The 17,367-nt window shown below is 41.2% G+C and overlaps 1 protein-coding gene across 2 annotated transcripts in view; it reads left to right on the top strand.

The window, feature by feature from the left end:
• LOC127581819 (uncharacterized) overlaps positions 1–12,485 on the top strand; it is a 29,697-nt gene extending 17,212 nt beyond the window's left edge. For both annotated transcript variants that reach the window (XM_052036569.1, XM_052036568.1), the window contains exons 2-6: positions 1,456–1,626; positions 5,700–5,751; positions 7,955–8,033; positions 10,572–11,011; positions 11,921–12,485. In XM_052036569.1, the coding sequence (XP_051892529.1) occupies positions 1,496–1,626; positions 5,700–5,751; positions 7,955–8,033; positions 10,572–11,002 (693 nt within the window). In that variant the 5' untranslated portion in view covers positions 1,456–1,495 and the 3' untranslated portion in view covers positions 11,003–11,011; positions 11,921–12,485. The remainder of the gene's footprint in view (positions 1–1,455; positions 1,627–5,699; positions 5,752–7,954; positions 8,034–10,571; positions 11,012–11,920) is intronic.
• Positions 12,486–17,367: the final 4,882 nt, after the last annotated feature.

Here is a 17,367-nt window from a genome sequence, read left to right as displayed (position 1 = left end):
TCGATGCACCATAGAAAGCATCCTATCTGGATGCATCATGGCTTGGTATGGCAACTGCTCTGCCTGGGACTGCAAGAAACTTCAGAGAGTTGTAGACATAGCCCAGCACATCATGGAAACCAGCCTCCCCTCTATGGACTCTGTTGATACCGCTCGCTGCCTTGGTGAAGCAGCCAGCATAATCAAAGACCCCCCACCCGCCTGGGTCATTCTCTCTTCTCCCCTCACCCATCAGGCAGAAGACAGAGGAGCCTGAGGGCACGTACCACCAGGCTCAAGGACAGCTTCTATCCCATTGTGATAAGACTATTGAACGATTCCCCTAAACGATGAGATGGACTCTTGACCTCAATCTACCTTGTTATGACCTTGCACCTTATTGTCTACCTGCAATGCACTTCCCTCTAGCTGTGACACTTTACTCTGTAATTGTTTTTACCCTGTACTACTTCAATGCACTGTGTAATGAATTGACCTGTACGATCAGTATGCAAGACAAGTTTTTCACTGTACCTCGGTACAAGTGACAATAATAAACCAATACCAATACTTAATTAATTGCATGTTTTGTGTAAGATACTGTAGATAACAAAAATCATTTACCCTGAATGATACTGCTTCTTTTTGTTATCTGTTTATCATTGCTGGAATACATAACAAACTCTAGTGTGATGATCCATCAATTGAATCATTTTGTAATACTTGCTGTGCAGGCTCAGAAAATTAAATATGGGCTACATGAAGGGCACTTGGAAACCTTTTTAGAAAGAACTTGCATTCACGTTAACACCTTTCAAAAAGTTGGGATATTCCAAATTCCTTCACAGCTCGTAGTAATGGTAAAATGAAGACAATATTGTAATTAAAAACGGTTTGCTTTATCATCAGCTAATTTACTCACAACAAGCAGTGAAGTTTAAGGTGAATCAACCGTGAATCCAGTAGACTGCACATTCCTAAATAGTGTTGAGCTTCTTAAATGTTGTTGGATTCGTACCTATCCAAATAAGTGTATAGTATTCCATCACATTCCCAGCTCATGCCTTTTAGATGTTGGAAAAGACCTGAAGAGTCAAAAGGCAAGGTAATTGCCACAGAATAGCCTGTTCCTTTCATCATAGCAAGTAAGTGGCTGGTCCATGGTAATCCTCAGCATTTTGAAGACACAAGAGACTGCAAATGCTAGAATTTGGAGCCACACACAATCTGCTGGAGGAACTCAGTAGGTCAGGCAGCATCTGTGGTGGGGAGGAAGGAATTGTCCTGGTGCAGGGTTTCAACCCGAAGCATTGACAATTCCTTTCCTCCTACAGATGCTGCTTGACCTGCTGAGTTTCTCCAGCAGGTTGTTTGTTGACCTCAGCACTTTGTTGTGAGGGAGGCTGTGATAGTGAAACCATTGCATTTTCTGCCTTGGAACGATACCTAATGGAACTGATATTTTTATTTTCTCAGGCCTCTGCATGATTGGACACCACTGGAGTCTGGGATCATCATGGCTCCAGATCCACAGAGTATGATGTTTTCAGCTGGTCTGTTGCAGTTTCCTCAGTTATTCCTGGCTGTGTCAGCTGCTTTCCCACTGCTTCTCATCCTGGTCGTGATTGTCTGTGCTTTCTGTAGGAGGTACATTCTTGGAATTTTTGGGAACTATGTCTTGCAATCTTTCTCCATGTGTAACTGGGTGTGTGCGCACCGTAAGAAGGGGATTTCAAGACTAGGTATTGTGGTGCCATTTCTTAAAGTCACCTTTTAAAATAGCCTCATTAATTGATAGGTCATCCCAAAGTAGGTTAGAGCCAATGAAGTAATTTTCTAAAGTTTTGTCACTACCATGACATGGAAAGTGTGGCAGTCAATTTGTGAATAGCAAACTATGACAAACTACAATGAGACAATGACTAGATTATATTTCCCTTTTGGGATGTTGACCAGGGTAAATATTGCTCAGACCCCATATTATTTGAATATGGCAATCTATTCAACTGCACAGTTCATAGTTAGCTAACTATGAAGTGGGAATGTATGAATATAGCCTTGCATTTATGCAGTGCTTTCCCTGATCTGAGCACTTTACAACCAATACGGGACTTGGAAGTATAATAATTCTTGTAATTTGGGAACAAATTTGTGTACAGCAAGATACCACAAACAGCAATGTGATAGCCACTGGATAATTTGTTTTGATAATGTTGGTTGGGGAATAAGTATTGTCCACGTTACCAGGACAAGACCCCTTTTAAAAAACACCGCCATTAGGTCAATGGCATCCACCAAGAGCAGACGGGATTATCTGTCCCTATTTGGTTGGGACTTTCCCAACCTGAGTCCTAGTCATAGAACACTACAGCACAGTACAGGCCCTTTGGCCCACAATGTTGTGTCAACATTTATCCTGCTCTAAGATCTATCTAACCCTTCCATCCCACATAGCCCCCCATTTCTCTATCATTCATGTGACTATCTAAGAGTCTCTTAAATGTCCCGAATGTATCTGCCCCCACAACCTCTGCCAGCAGTGCGTTCCATGCACCCACCACTTTCTGTGTAAAAAAAAACTTACCTCTGACATCCCCCTTATACCTTCCTCCAATCAGCTTAAAATTATGCCCCCTCGTGTTAGCCATTGTCACACTGGGAAAAAGTCTCTGACTGTCCACTCGATCTATGCCTCTTATCATCTTGTACACCTCTATCAAGTCACCTCTCATCCTCCTTCTCTCCAAAGAGAAAAGCCCTAGCTCACTCAACTAGCCCTAGCTACATCTCAGGAGGACAGAGTTTGACCCACCGTCCATCGAGCCCTGACATTCACTTCTCTTTGGCAAAACCATGACCTCATCTTCAGCTGAACAATGCTTTGCTGGCCCAACCATGTCATAGGGTATCCTGTAAGTTACATTGGATGTACAGCACAGAAAGGGGCCTTTTGGTCCAAGGGATTCTGCTTCACAATAATGTCCTCCCACTGCCAAGAGGCTCTTGGATAGGTACATGAATGTGCAGAGAAGGGAGGGAAATGGCCGTGTGCAGGCAGAACGGATTAGTTTAATTAGGTATTTAATTACCAGTTTAATTAGTTTGGCACCACATTGTGGGCTGAAGGGCCTGTTCCTGTGCTGTATTGTTCTATGTTTTATATACTTATCTAATTTCTCTTCTCATTATCTTCTTTCTGACAAGGATAGGGGCCGTTTGATCCATCAAGTCTACACCAGCTCCCAGTGCAATCCTACACCCCTTATTATTTCTCTGTAGCCTATTCTCTCTCATATGCCCATTAACTACCACCCCTGTTTCTCCCATAACCACCTGCACCACAATAATATACCATAGCCAATTAACCTACCAACCAGCACATCTTTGGGATGCGAGAGGAAATCAGAGCATCTGGGTGAACCCAGCTGGTTATGAGGAGAACGTGCAAGTTCCATTGCAGACAGCACTGGAGGTCAGCATCAAACCTGGGTCACTGGAGCCGTGAGGCAGCAGTATTCAACCATCTTCAGCTGCTTCATCAATGACCTTCCTCCAATTGTAAGGTCAGAGGTAGGGATGTTCACTGATGATTGCATAATATTCAGCACCATTTGTGATGCCTCAGATCATGAAGCAGTCCACATACAAATGCAGCAAGACCTGGACAATATCCAGACCTAAGCTGGTAACATTCACAGTGCACAAGTGCCAGGCAATGACGATATCCAACAAGAAAAATCCAGCTATCACCCCCTGACATTCAATAGAATTACCATTGCTCAATCCCCACTATTAATATCCTGGGGATACCATTGACCAGAAACTCAACTGCAGTAGCCATAATGTGGCCTACAAGAGCAGGTCAGAGACTAGGAATCCTGTGGCGAGTAACTTGCCTCCGAACTCCCCAAAGCCTGTCCACCATCTACAAGGCTCAAGTCAGGAGTGTGATGGAATACCCTCCAGTTGCCTTGATTAGTGCGGCTTCAACAACACTCAAGATGCTCAACACAATACAGGACATAGCAGCCTGCTTGACAGGCATCCCATCCACAACCATTCACTCACTCCACCAGCAACATACAGTAGCAGCAGTTTGTACCATCTACAGAGGCACTGCAGCAACTCACCAAGACTCCTTAGACAGTACCTTCCAATCCCATGACCTGTACCAGCTAGAAGGACCAAGGCAGCAAAAGCATGGGAACACCACCACCTGAAGTTTGCCCTCTAAGTCACACCATCTTGACTTGGAAATATATCGCTGTCCCTTCACTATCACTGGGTCAAAATCTTGGAACTCTCTCCCTAACAGCATTGTGAGCATACCCACACCTCAAGGATTGCAGTGGTTCAAGAAGGTAGCTCACCACCACCTTATCAAGGGCAACTGGGCATGGACAATTAAATGCTGGCTCGGCTTGTGAAGCCCACATCCTTTGAATGAATACTCCCCATATATTTATATATTTATATATATGTGTATATTTTATATTCACCTCCTTTACTCTCACGTCTAGTAACTTCCAAATGCTCCACCACTCTCTAGGTTAGGAATTTTCTCCTGAGTTCACTACTTGATTCATTTTTGAAATCATGGGCCCTCCTGCAAGGGGAACACTTTATGTTTTCTCCAGCAAAGCCTTCCAAAACCTTAAAAGACTGCTTTCCCTCTACCTTCCCTTTGCAAGAGCAAAAAAAACCAAGTATGTTCAGAATTTCAATTGTTCTCACCTCCTGTTTGTGAGTTTACCCGAGGAAATCCTTTTTTGCACCTCCTGCAGTGCCTTCTAGGATGTGGAGACCAGAATTGTATACACCACTAACTGTCACACTGACACTTGTGTCATACTCTGGAGCACTCATGGATTTCACTGGATCTCTGTGTGCTTGTGATTGACCAGCAGAGTGTGACTTCTTTAGTTGACATAAGCCTTCCATTTTAAAAGGAGACAGCATGTGCATGGTTGGTAATTGATCATAAAAAGGCAGGGCAGTGTGTTTTCCACAACAAAAGTCCATGGTTGTTGCAGTGGATTGGGGCTGCTTAAATTGTGGCCAATTGTGGCCAATGGTCGGCCGAAGGGCCTGTTTTGTGCTGTATGGTTCTATGAATCGCATCATTCTCCAGTCCAACATATCATGGATTGGAGCTTCTCACCTCTGGATGTATTCCTGTAGGTTATATCACATGACCTCTCCCATCTTACTCCTGTGTGCTTTGCTATTCGTTGCCTTGCTTGTCTGTCCTGTCTTCCCTGGCTCTTCATTAGCTCATTCAATGATGCACAGCTGTGAGACAAATGGGCTTTCTTTAATCCCAATTTTATTTTTATTTTAAACAAGCAAAGGAAAATTAGGGATTTTCAAGTGTTTGCTGGCAGCAGTGACATAGAGACTTCTGGGTTCCTGGGGTGTTGGTCACCCTAATCCTAAAATTCAGAGATTCATGCACATTGTATACTGCTCCCAACATTCACTTCCTTTTAAGTTAATAGAACCAAATGTCAGAAGGCAAAAGCACATTTACTACTATACAGTACTTTAAATGCATGTGGTCAAGGTTAAACTTCTACCCCAGTAACTTAAGGGTCAGGATGGGTGGGTTTATGGTTTTCTACAAAATTTGGTGGTAACTAGTGAGCTGATATACACCCAATCTCGTTAACCTGGTACTGTATTGTCTTATCTCTCCATCCTCATCATTTTCTGCCTGCCAGATTTTCGGAAAGAATACGAAGCTGTGATGGACAGCTCAAAGCGATATTTATAGTAAGTAAGAATAAAACAGAAATGGCGTGGGATTGGTGTAATGGGTGCGTGATTGGCAGCACAGACTCTGTGGGCCAAAGGGCCTATTTCTGTGCTATGTAAGTCTGACTCCATGACATACACATGGACCATTCAGCTTGTTGATAGATAGCTTCAAGTTTGAAAAGGACTTGCATTTATATAGCATCTTTGGCAAACTTATGATAACTCAAAATACTTAACAGCCAATGATGTACTTTTTGAAGTCTAGTCACAATCAGAGTTGTACAGCACAGAAACAGGCCCTTTGGCTCAATTTGTCCATGCCGACCAAGGTCTTATTTGCCTGCATTTGGCCCATATTGCTCTAAACCTTCCCTTTCCATGTACCTATCTAAATGCCTTTTAAACATTGTACTTATACCCATCTCTACCTCTTTGTCTGGCAGCTCATTCCATGTACCAACCATCTAAAGTGTGGAAAAACTCGCCTCTCAGCTCCCCTTTAAACCTTGCCCCCCTCACCTTAAACCTATGCTCTCTAGTTTTAGACTCCCCTATGCTGGGACCATCCATCTTATCTATGGCCCTCATGATTTTATAAACCTCTATAAGGCACCCCTCGGCCTATTAAACTCCAGGGAAAACAGTCTCAGTCTATCCAGTCTCTTTTTATGACTCCAGTCCTCCAGTCCCAACAACATCCTTGTGAATCTTTTCTACACCTTCTCTGGCTTAATCGTATCCTTCCTATAGTACAGTAACCAGAACTGCACACAATACTCAGAATCAGAATCAAATTTATTATCACTGATTTATATAACATGAAATTTGTTGTTTTGCTGCAGCAATACAGTGCAAAGACATAAAATTACTATAAATTACAAAAATAAATTCATAGTGCAAATAAAAAGGAATAATGAGGTAGTGTTCATAGATCTTTCAGAAATCTGATGGTGGAGGGGAAGAAGCTGTTCCTGAATCTTTGTGTTTGGGTCTTCAGGCTCCTGTACCTCCTCACTGATGGTAGCAATGAGAAGAGGGCTTGTCCCGGATGGTGATCTCCAAGTGCACTTTCACCATTGTCTTACAAACTGTATCATGATGTCCCAACCCTTGTACTCAAAGAGTACAACACATTTATTGTTGCACACAACAAGCACCCCAACAGCAAGGAGGTATTTAACCATGAAACACAAATGATCTGGGTGTTAGTAGGCCAGACACCAGGAAGAAGCCCCTTTCCTTCTTCAAATACCATTATTGAATCTGTTACCTGAGGGTTCAGACAGAACCTCAGTTTAATTGATTCAGAAAAATGCACCTCCCTCAACAGTATCTGAAGAAGGGAGCTGGGTTCTCCCTAGTGTCCTGCCCACTAATTTGGGACAGCACAGTAGAAATGTAGCACTTGTAGAAATGCTGCCTTGCTGCACCAGGGATCCCAGGTTCAATCCTGACCTCGGGTACTCTCTATGTGGAATTTGAATGTTTTCCCTGTGACTACGTGGGTTTCTTCTGGGTGCTCCAGTTTCCTCCCACATCCCAAAGACCTGTGGGTTGATAAGTTAATTGACTACTGTAAATTGCCCCTACTGTGTGGTTGAGTGGTAGAATCTGAGAGCAGGTGATGGGAATGTGGGTTGAATAATATGTATTTAATGTAGGATTAGTGTAAGAGTGTGTGCTTCTGCTGGTCAGTGTGGATGCCATGGGCCAAAGGGTCTGCTTCCGAGCTGTATCTCTCTATGACTCAATCAATTAACAGATCATCTGTATTTTGTGGTTAAATATGTGCAAGTCTGTACAGTGTAACTTAAACTCAACTTGACTCCCAGGGTCAGAGTGCTACACACTGCGCTATAACTAAAATTGAATGGACCTACCTCATTGAATATACCTTGTGGCTAAGGCCATTTCAAGCAGTTTGATTATTCAAAAACAGTCTAATATGAAAGTTATTGTAGTTGAAGGGATCAAGGTCATGGCACAGAAGACCATTTTGGGTTGAATGACAAGATTAATCATGAAATAGTGAGTGAAACTTTCAAAGATTGTTGGATTATTTTGGAAGGTGAAATTAAACGTGTGATTTTGAGGTTGATGGTTCTAACCTGGTTGTGAAGAACAAATTAGAGAAGTCTTTGGGACGCTTCATTGTTAATCATTGCCAAACAAAATTCAAAACAACTTTCAAACCCTCTATGCTCTTTTTACTTTGCAGAAGAATCACACTGGTTCTGTTCGACTCAGGCATGATCTGGAAACTACAAATGAAAATGGAGTGGTCCCAGGGATAGTTGGTATGTAATGGTCACAATATCCAGAAAACTGAGACCTCTTGCTGATAAGACCAGTGATAGATCTTTATAAAAGTATTGGACAGCAGTGGACAAAATAAAGTGAGTGTGTATTAGTCATTTACTGATACAGGAATTCAGTCTCTTCAGTGAACCCCAAGTGCTTTTGCTCTAAGCTTCAGTTAGAGCTCCCTCTGCTGGCATTGTGGTTTAAAAAAAGCCTTGCAATTTTAAAAAAAAGCTTTCACAACCTCAGGATCTCCCAAAGCATTTACATCAATGAAATAATTTGTTTGAGTATAGTTACTGATGTAATGTAGAACTTAAAGCCATTTATACATAGCAAGATCCCACAGCCAGCAAAGCACCAATAACAAAATGTTCAGTGTGGGTGATGTTTGTTGAGGGATAAATATTGTCCCAAAACAGAAGGAAGAAGTCCCCTACTTGTCTTCAGATGGAACTATGGGATCTCTTCTGCTTATCTGAATGGTGATATCCTTGCCTGAGATATGGCACCTCCAGCTACATAATGCTGGAATGCCAACTTGGAATTTGAGTTCGAGTCTCTGGAATGGATGTCTCTCTCAGTTGTAGTGCCGAGCCACGCAGTTTCTGCTCAGTACTAGCTTAGCATAGCCGGTACAGCAGTTCACTAGGGCAACAATGGGTCTGGGTATTTCTAGGCATGGAAGAGGGAAAGGGGACAAAAAAGTATTCACCATTCACGGTCATGCTGTCTACCCACAGAGTTGTATGGAGTGAAGACAGATCTGTGGGTTGGCCGTAATTTCCTTCATGTTCAGACAGCCTGCTGATCTTTATAGCTAGCCTTACGCACACAAAAAACTGTAATTAAAACAGAAAACACTAAGTTCGGTGGCATCTGTGGAAAGGAAACCAGAGTTAACATTTCAACATTCACATAAGACTCTTCCCATCCTGCTCTTGTGTCTTTCTGTTCTTTTGCCCTTTGTTATGTGTTAAGTCTTCACTAAATACATCTGGGGTTTGTATTCAACTACTCCTTTTGACAGTGGATTCCATGTTCTTGCTGTCCAAAATTCCTCCAAAATTCTTTATTGGGTTTGATATTTAAGAATGTAGTTCTGGTCTCGCCGATAGGTGGTGACAGCTTTTTCACAACTACCATATTATACCCCTTCATAATTTTAAAAATTCCTCTCAATTCTCCTAATCATTTTCCAGGGTAAACAGTCCCTATAATATTTAATCTTTCCAGATCTTCACAGGCAGAGAGAATGCTGCTTTAAGACGTGTAACTTTGAATGCTTTGTTTCTACATGTTGTTACACCACCTAATATTACATTTGGTTAATGGGAAAAATAATTTAACTTCTCAAACTTGTTCTTTCAATCAAATGAATGATGCTGTATCTCAATTCCATTTACCTGCATTTGTTCAATTTCTCTTAATAACATTTAACTAACTAACCAATTTCCATCAGTCTTAGTCCTGAAATTTTCAATTGACACAGTCATTAAACAAGCTTTCTTGCAGCAACACACAAAATGCTGGAGGAACTTAGCACTCAGGCACCATCCATGGAAGGAAATGGACAGTCGACGTTTCAGGTCAAGACCCTTCATCATTTCCCTCCATGGATGCTGCCTGACCCGTTGAGTTCCTTTAGCAGTTTGTCTGTTGCTCCAGATTTCCAGCATCTGCAGTCTCTCTTGTGTCTCCATTTTGCTGCTCTACCATGAAGTCTCTTCGAGGTATGCGCTCTCTCACTGTTCCCATTTTGTTATCTCTGCTGCTCTCTGGCTCTTTGACCATGTGCTCACTCTGAGTCCTGATGAAAGGTCTTGACCCGAAACATCGACTGTCCATTTCCTTCTATGGATGCCGCCTGACCCACTGAGTTCCTCCAGCATTTTGTGTGTTGCTTCAGATTTCCAGCATCTGCCGTCTCTCGTGTCTCCAAGCTTTCTTGCAGAACGCTCTCAATGCTCTCAAAATGCTTCTTGACATTACACCTGTAAGGGTTGGTTTTAATTTTAAGGTTAAATTCCTTTGTCCTGGACTCTCCCCACCAAAAAAAAATTGTTTTCTCTAGCCTATCAACTCCTTTTAAACATGGCAATAAGTTCACATCCTTCATCTTCTACATTGAAGGGAACCACAATTAGTATAAAGTATACAACTTAGCTGCACAACTTTACCAGTTTAACTAGGTATAATTCTGGCAAATCTGTGTAGCACTTTTACAAGGCCAATATGTTCTTACTGAGATGCAGCTCAATTCAGAATGTTTTTATCCTGTTTGTAACTCCTGACAAAGTTGTGTATTGGTTACAGAAGCTCACTTTGTACTTTACAAATTAAAATACTTATTCAGTTTTGGCATAAAGTGTATTGAGGATTATTGTGAGTAGGCAAGAGGCTGCGTAAGTGGTGAAAACAAATTTTAGGAAAGAAATGTCAGCTGAAAGACAATACACCTTGGTAGTTACCCTCATAACTTCTACATGTCTGTTTCTTGATCATGTTAATGACCAGTGACTTTCCTCCCACAGACCAGCAGCTGGTAAGAGTGAACGATAAATGCCAAGTTGTCCAAAATATCCCAAGTATTCAGATGACTAATCTTGCAGGGAGTGACATGGACAATGACGATGGTTTGTATGAAGTTGTGAGAGACATCCATGTAAATGTTTGGAATTCAAATGAGGGAAGCCTAAGTGAACAGAAGCTGGATTATATGACCCAATATGAGAAAATGCCCTCAGCAGAATCAAGCCGGAAGATTGACTATAACACTGAGGTCAAGGAGTCTACCAACGCGCAACTACAAACACCGATTTATGCAAAAATAGTCAAACACAGAAACAAAGAGTGCAAGCCACAGGTTCAGGAGAAACCTGAAGTTGGAGATGAAGGGAACGTGGATGAGCCCCCACCGATCCCAGACAAGCACTTGGACGATGAAGATTCAGCTCCATGGTAAAGATATCAGGTAACAAAATTGCTCTAATAAAAGACTATTTCAACTGGTAAACCCTCCACCCAATAGACCAAGGGCAACAAGGGAAGCAAGAGTATCTTGGCTCCCCTCCAAGGCCAGACTTGATGCCCATCCCTAGCAGATATTTATGGATTATCACACATCTTCCTCTTGAACTGCTGCCGTGCTTTTTCCATAATCCTATTAGTGGGGGAATTCCAATATTCTGGCCTTGTAATGATGAAGGAACCGCCATTATATATTCAAGTCAGAATCCAGTCTTCAGCTAATTCAATTCACTACATGAGATACTGACAAAAGAGGGGAGGTTCTCTTACCTGTATCTACCTATCACCACCTTGTGCCAACCCCGCCTCCCCTCTTTTGCCCACCTATCACTGCTCTGCTTTTCCCTCCTATATATTGGGCTTCCCCTTTTCCTGTCTTCAGTCCTGAAGAAGGGTCCTGACCCGAAACGTTGACCGCCTCCTTTTCTCCATGGATTGCAGAGTTTGGGTGAGCTCCTGAATGCAGCAATGAGCAGCAATGGCCTGAAATCATCCTGAGAATGGGAAGGTGAGAGTGACCATCCCACCTTGATGGGCAAATCAATCAAGGCATGCGAGGTTTTAGGAGGTTACAGAACCCAGTCAGAACAAAATATGTAGTTTGAATCTTGTAAATATCATAGTTTCAGGAAAAAGGGGGCTAATAAAACCTAAGAAAAACCACCATGAAGAATGAAAACCCCATCAAAAAAAGGGACAGATCTCCCAATGAGTGCCACGACACCCAGAAATGAGCACTGCATAGCTTAACAGTAAAGCAAACTTCCAACAAAGTGGCTTCTTTTTGGAACTGTAGAATCAAAATCTTTTCACAACTCTCTTTAATGCTCTTCTCTCTGACTTTTTTTCCCAGGTTTTGCTCATATCGTGTCCAGGACATTAATCTTTATTTCCTGGAGACATTGGATAATCCTGCAGAGCTGGCAACCCTGCTGTTGATGCACTCTGGGTGTCAAAGCTGTAGAGAGCAGTATGAATTTCATGAGGAGTTAGTACTGCTTCATTCCATGTGGGTCTTGTATCTTCTGTTCTTTTACATTTGTTTTCCCAAATGATGAACGGATCCAGCAGATTGAAAGACCATACACTGACATTGGAAGTTATGAGCAGTGCACTTTCATATTGAACGTAAATTGGCATTGAATAATATATTTAATACTGGAGTTGATCACAGTAAACTGCTTTAACATTTCACTGTCTATGGTTTAATCCCTATGTAGTTTCTGTTGTATGAACTTCTCCAGTGGTGTAGTCTTGATATATTCCAGTCATATCTTGGTTCGTGTTCAGCCCTGAATCAGAAGTCCTATTCCAGGACTTGACGATATAATTCAGACTGTTACTCTGATGAATGCAGTATTGTTGGAGAAGCATTTCTTTGTGACTTAGTGCTTCAAAATCCATCTACCTGGCTAGTACAGGTTATGTGCATTGATTCAAAGAAGAGGTAGTAAGTATTCTCATAATGTCAATCTTCCTCTCTTAGCCAAGAACACAGTGACTTGTTATTCATCTTGATGCTATTTTGGGATATGGTTGCAAGTAAAATAGTCATTTTATTTATGTACATAAAATTGTTGCTGCATTTCAATGTAATATATTGTATATAGATTGCTGAAATGTAATAATATGATGAAATAATTGAAAAGGCATTCTATTTATGATGTGTGTGTTTTCAGCAAGCTGGTTATGACTAAGCCCTACGGAGCTGAGATGATCCCAGTTTTGTTCCTGCCCTATATTCAGTTCCCTGATCGGACTTGCTGGTGGAACACTTGCCATCAGTAACTTTGCATTAAGAGAACAGAACTCCTGCTATTGATCACTTTTGTTTGAACATTGGGTGCAGACATGATCAGACATGATGCTCTTGGTTAAACTGCTTGTTGATGTTCAGTGCTTGGGCTGAGGCTTGAGAGAATGATCATTTGGCTGATCCATGCGATCAGGAGTTCAAACATTTGCGGGGGTGGGGGTGTGAGGGAGGAATAATGAGTGTTATTGGTGTGATTGAACCTAGATACTGATTATCTCATCTCTGAATTTATTGTGCAATGTTACATGTTCTGTTTCAGCTTACAGCATGATGCAACAAAATAAAGCCTTACATAATTCTCCAATCTCGGCTTCTGTATAAACTTCCTGTGGCATAACCCACTTTGCTGACAGTGAGTAAAAAATTTATAGAACCATCAAAATTTGCAATCTATTTGTTCCGTTGTCTCTGTTCCAGCCAAAGAGACCTTCACCCAAAATCCACTTGCTATTGTACAGTGCCAACATAAAGTACATCTTAAATGTAGCAATGTTTTTTCTGCCTGCATCACCCTAGGAGCCAATGAGTTCCAGAGTCCCATGACCGTCTGAGTTTAAAAAAAATCTCTTCTAATTCCTTCTACCAATTGCTTTAAAATGATGTCCCCTGGTTATTGATGTCTCTACTATCCATTCTTTCTAGACATCTCATAATGTCATAGACCTTTCCTCAGCCTCTTGCAAACAAAACAACTCCAGCACAGGACATTTTTCTCCACTAAAACTGCCTTCATATACGACGGTTGGAGATCGAATTGTCACTGGCTGTAAGAGTGCCCAACCCAGAGATTTAAAAAAATATTCTGACAAACCAGAATTTCTTATTCTGTGACAATCTACCATTACTTGAGTTGAGAAATCATAAATACATGTGCCTTTCCCTCCAGAATATCTCCAAGGTTAGGCAAATTGCCTGGAATTAATTCACATTGCTTTCTTCCCTTTAAAACATTGGCATCATTTTACCAGTCCTTAATTTTCCACTACCACGTGTATGAGAAAAGTGACTATTTATCCCAGCCAACATTTCTACTTCATTTCCCTGAGATAGTCTGTTCTTAAAGAACTCCCCATACCATTGTGCAGAAGCAGAAAAAGCTGCCATTGGAGTAAGGGAGAACATGAATGAGTTGGGCACAACACTTTCCTTGGGCTATGAGCATCCACCCTGTGATTGCCTGGCCCAATTGACCCCTGTGCCACAAGTGGCTCTGACCACCATGTGGTGTGGGCTGATCAAAGGGCCAGTGATCACCTACAGATTAGTAGTGATCTGAAAACAAGGCTGTGATCGGGGAAGAATGCATCAGTGAATCATTTTCCACAGTGCTGACTATTGAAAAGTGAGACTGGCTGATGCTGTGTGCAAGATATTGATGTGACAGTGTAGACCCTTTAACTGCAGTGTCACTTCCAAACCCTGCATGATGTGCTCTTAGTTCTTCTGTCAGTGAAAAGAGGATCACAGGTTACACACTAATGTAATTTCTAGACTCTGACAAATTTCTACAGATGTACGGTGGAGAGCATTCTAACTGGTGCATTACAGCCTGGTATGGAGGCTCCAGTGCACAGCACCGCAAGAGGTTCCAGACGTTTGTAGACTCAGCCAGCTCCGTCACAGGAACAATCGAGGACACTTTCAAGTGGCAGTGCCTCAAGAAGGCATCGTCCATCCCTAAGGACCCTCAACATCCAGGACATGCCCTCTTCTTGTTACTACCATTGGAGAGGAGGTACAGGACCCTGAAGAGCCACACTCAATGATTCATAAACAGCTTCTTCCCCTCTGATTTCTGAATGGTCCGTGAACACTACCTTGTTATTCCTTCCCCACCACCCACCCCACCCTTGCACTATTTATTTATTTATTTTTGTCATTTATAGTAATTTTATATCTTTGCACTGTATTGCTGCTGCAAATCAACAATTGTTACATCATATAAGTCAGTGCTAATATATATGATTCTGATTCTGCATGTCCTGTTAAGTAATAAGGTGATATTGGATAACTATCGGCCACATTCAATATGAATTGTGCATGGAATTGCCTGGGACAATTTCTCAATAGGTGCAATTTCACATGGAAGTAATTGCTTGCACAAACAGCTCCAAACTGCACATTTATTATCAATTTGTGCATTAAATCATGTCTATTGTCCAGGCTGGTGTATTTATTAAGAACTAAATGTACATCATCCTCCATCAGTTACTGTTTTGATCTTGACAAAGCTCTTCTCTTTCCTTAGTTATCGTTTTGATTTAAGTATTTAAAAAAAAACATTTTTGCGTTTTCCTTAAAGTTTTTTGCCAAAATATTTTCATGGCTTTTGATTCCTTGATGTTTTGTTTTCATTCTTGTGAGTTCTATATTTTCTCCAGTTTTGAACCTGACGTAAACTTACTATTTTTGCCATCTTATATGTTTTGTGGCATCGATGGGACTCTAGACATGGGGATGCCACACTGCTTTTCATTTTGTTTTGAAACCCAAATTTCCTTCTTGAATATTTCTCTCTGCTCTGACACTGATTCTACCTGCAAGTTGTTTTCACCCCACTTTTACTAAATCACATTAGAGCTTAGTAAGATTGGCCTTCCCCAAATGAAACGTTTTACCCTTTGTACAGTTAAATTATTGCTAACAGATGTATGAACACAACAAAAAGAAATGGTTAGAACAAGTGAATGAGAACGTGTTGGGAGTGAGAATAGATCTTCAACATTTAGCAAAGGTAAAGTGAAGGACATTCTCTTCATTCATTTTTGATGAATATCCAGAGAATAATAAACAATTAATTACATTAGCAATGCTTTGTATTCTTTGTGACTCATTTATGTACAACTCCAACATACTTGCACACTGATCACACTTAACAGAAACACTGTATGTATAATATTTCAATTACCTTGATTGATTAACCATATGAAGGAATTGCTTACCAGTGCACTTTAGGAAGTGCTCAGTCTTGTGTTGGTGTAGCCATATGATGCAGTTTATGAACTTCTGATGACTTCTGTGAATTAAATTGACACCTATTGTAATGGTGGGAGAGACCCCATCACTCATTATATTGACCAGAAACAACAGGAAAAAGAAAACCCATGTTATAAATAAGCTCTCACTTACATGGGCCAAAAATGATTGACTATTATCCATTCAAATTGACATCAGTTTCAAAGTGTCTTTAGGGTTCGACTGGGATTCAATCACGGTTACTGGGCCATAACATTTTCCTATTATAGAATCTGGGGAAAAAACACAGAAGCTAGCCTTTATACTGCAACAGACTCGGTATATTGAAATAATATTTTCTTTTAAAGAGGTTATAGTTTGATTAAGTTAAAAGGATTATGGGTAGTGTCCCTTTTATAAAGTAGGTATGTCTTCCCCTTTCCAAGCTACAGCACCAACATAAGATGGCAATGACCTTCACTGTAAATTAAGGAGAACAGAGTGTCCTGTATATGACCATTATGGAGTTTCCAATGCAGAATGGTCAGGATTGTATCTCTGATCCAGAATATTAGAGCATCGGGGTTAGAAATCAGTGATAAGTGTCCAAACTGTTGATAGCATTTGGACCAGTAGAGGAGATAATCCTACACTGTTGTTCTTCCCTGATCACAGTGGATCCTACATTGTTGTGAGATCCCAATACAAATTGTTCCTTTTCAGATTAATGGGTAATGGAAGTTATGGAACTAGGGAAAATAGAGACAAGATACAGATCAGTAGTGAGCTAGTTGAATACTGTAACAGGCTTAAAAGGCTTAATGGCGTCCTTCTGTCCCTATGCTTCCACTATCCAGTGGTACCATGATGTTGGCATTATACCTGTGATATTCTGTATGGGAATAGTTTCTAAACTGAACATTAATTTTGTAATTTCTAACATTCTAGAAGATCGGTTGGGGCTGCTTTGTGATGTTATATTTTCACTGTGCTGTCACAGCTGTGAAGGAACGATTTTTATTTCATTAGTGTAATGCTCATGCAAGTAATGTGGAGGTGCAGTTGATCATAACTATGTACTGGCTTTCCACACACTATTGGCTCTGAGCTGAGTACACTATCAGACCGTAAGTTTCTCCTCTCTGTCTTATAAAGGCACTTTGTTTTCTGTTTCTTTGCCCATTGTTGTTCTCCCTTCCCAGTTGAACTCTATCTTGAGGCTACCCAGAACTCTGGTCCCCTTGTGCTAACTCGCACTAAAGCCCGTTTCCTATTAATGGCTCCCAGTTAAACAATACCTCCATTTGGCAGTTCTCATCCTTGTTTTTAAATCTCTCCTTGGCCTTACCCCTACCCACCCCTATAAACCTCTCCTCCCTGACAACCCTTCAATGTGTCTAAGGCTCTTCATTTCTTTCCATTGAACAATCCCAAATTCAATGACCAATCCATTGATGGCCACGCCTTTAGTTGCAAAGATCCCACCTTGTACCTCACTTAGTCCCATGGAATTGTTTTTGCCCCCCCGA

The sequence above is a fragment of the Pristis pectinata genome, chromosome 22 (genome assembly GCF_009764475.1).
Source record: "Pristis pectinata isolate sPriPec2 chromosome 22, sPriPec2.1.pri, whole genome shotgun sequence".
In the NCBI taxonomy this organism is placed as follows: Eukaryota; Metazoa; Chordata; class Chondrichthyes; order Rhinopristiformes; family Pristidae; genus Pristis; species Pristis pectinata.
This window is presented reverse-complemented; position numbering and strand designations above follow the sequence as displayed.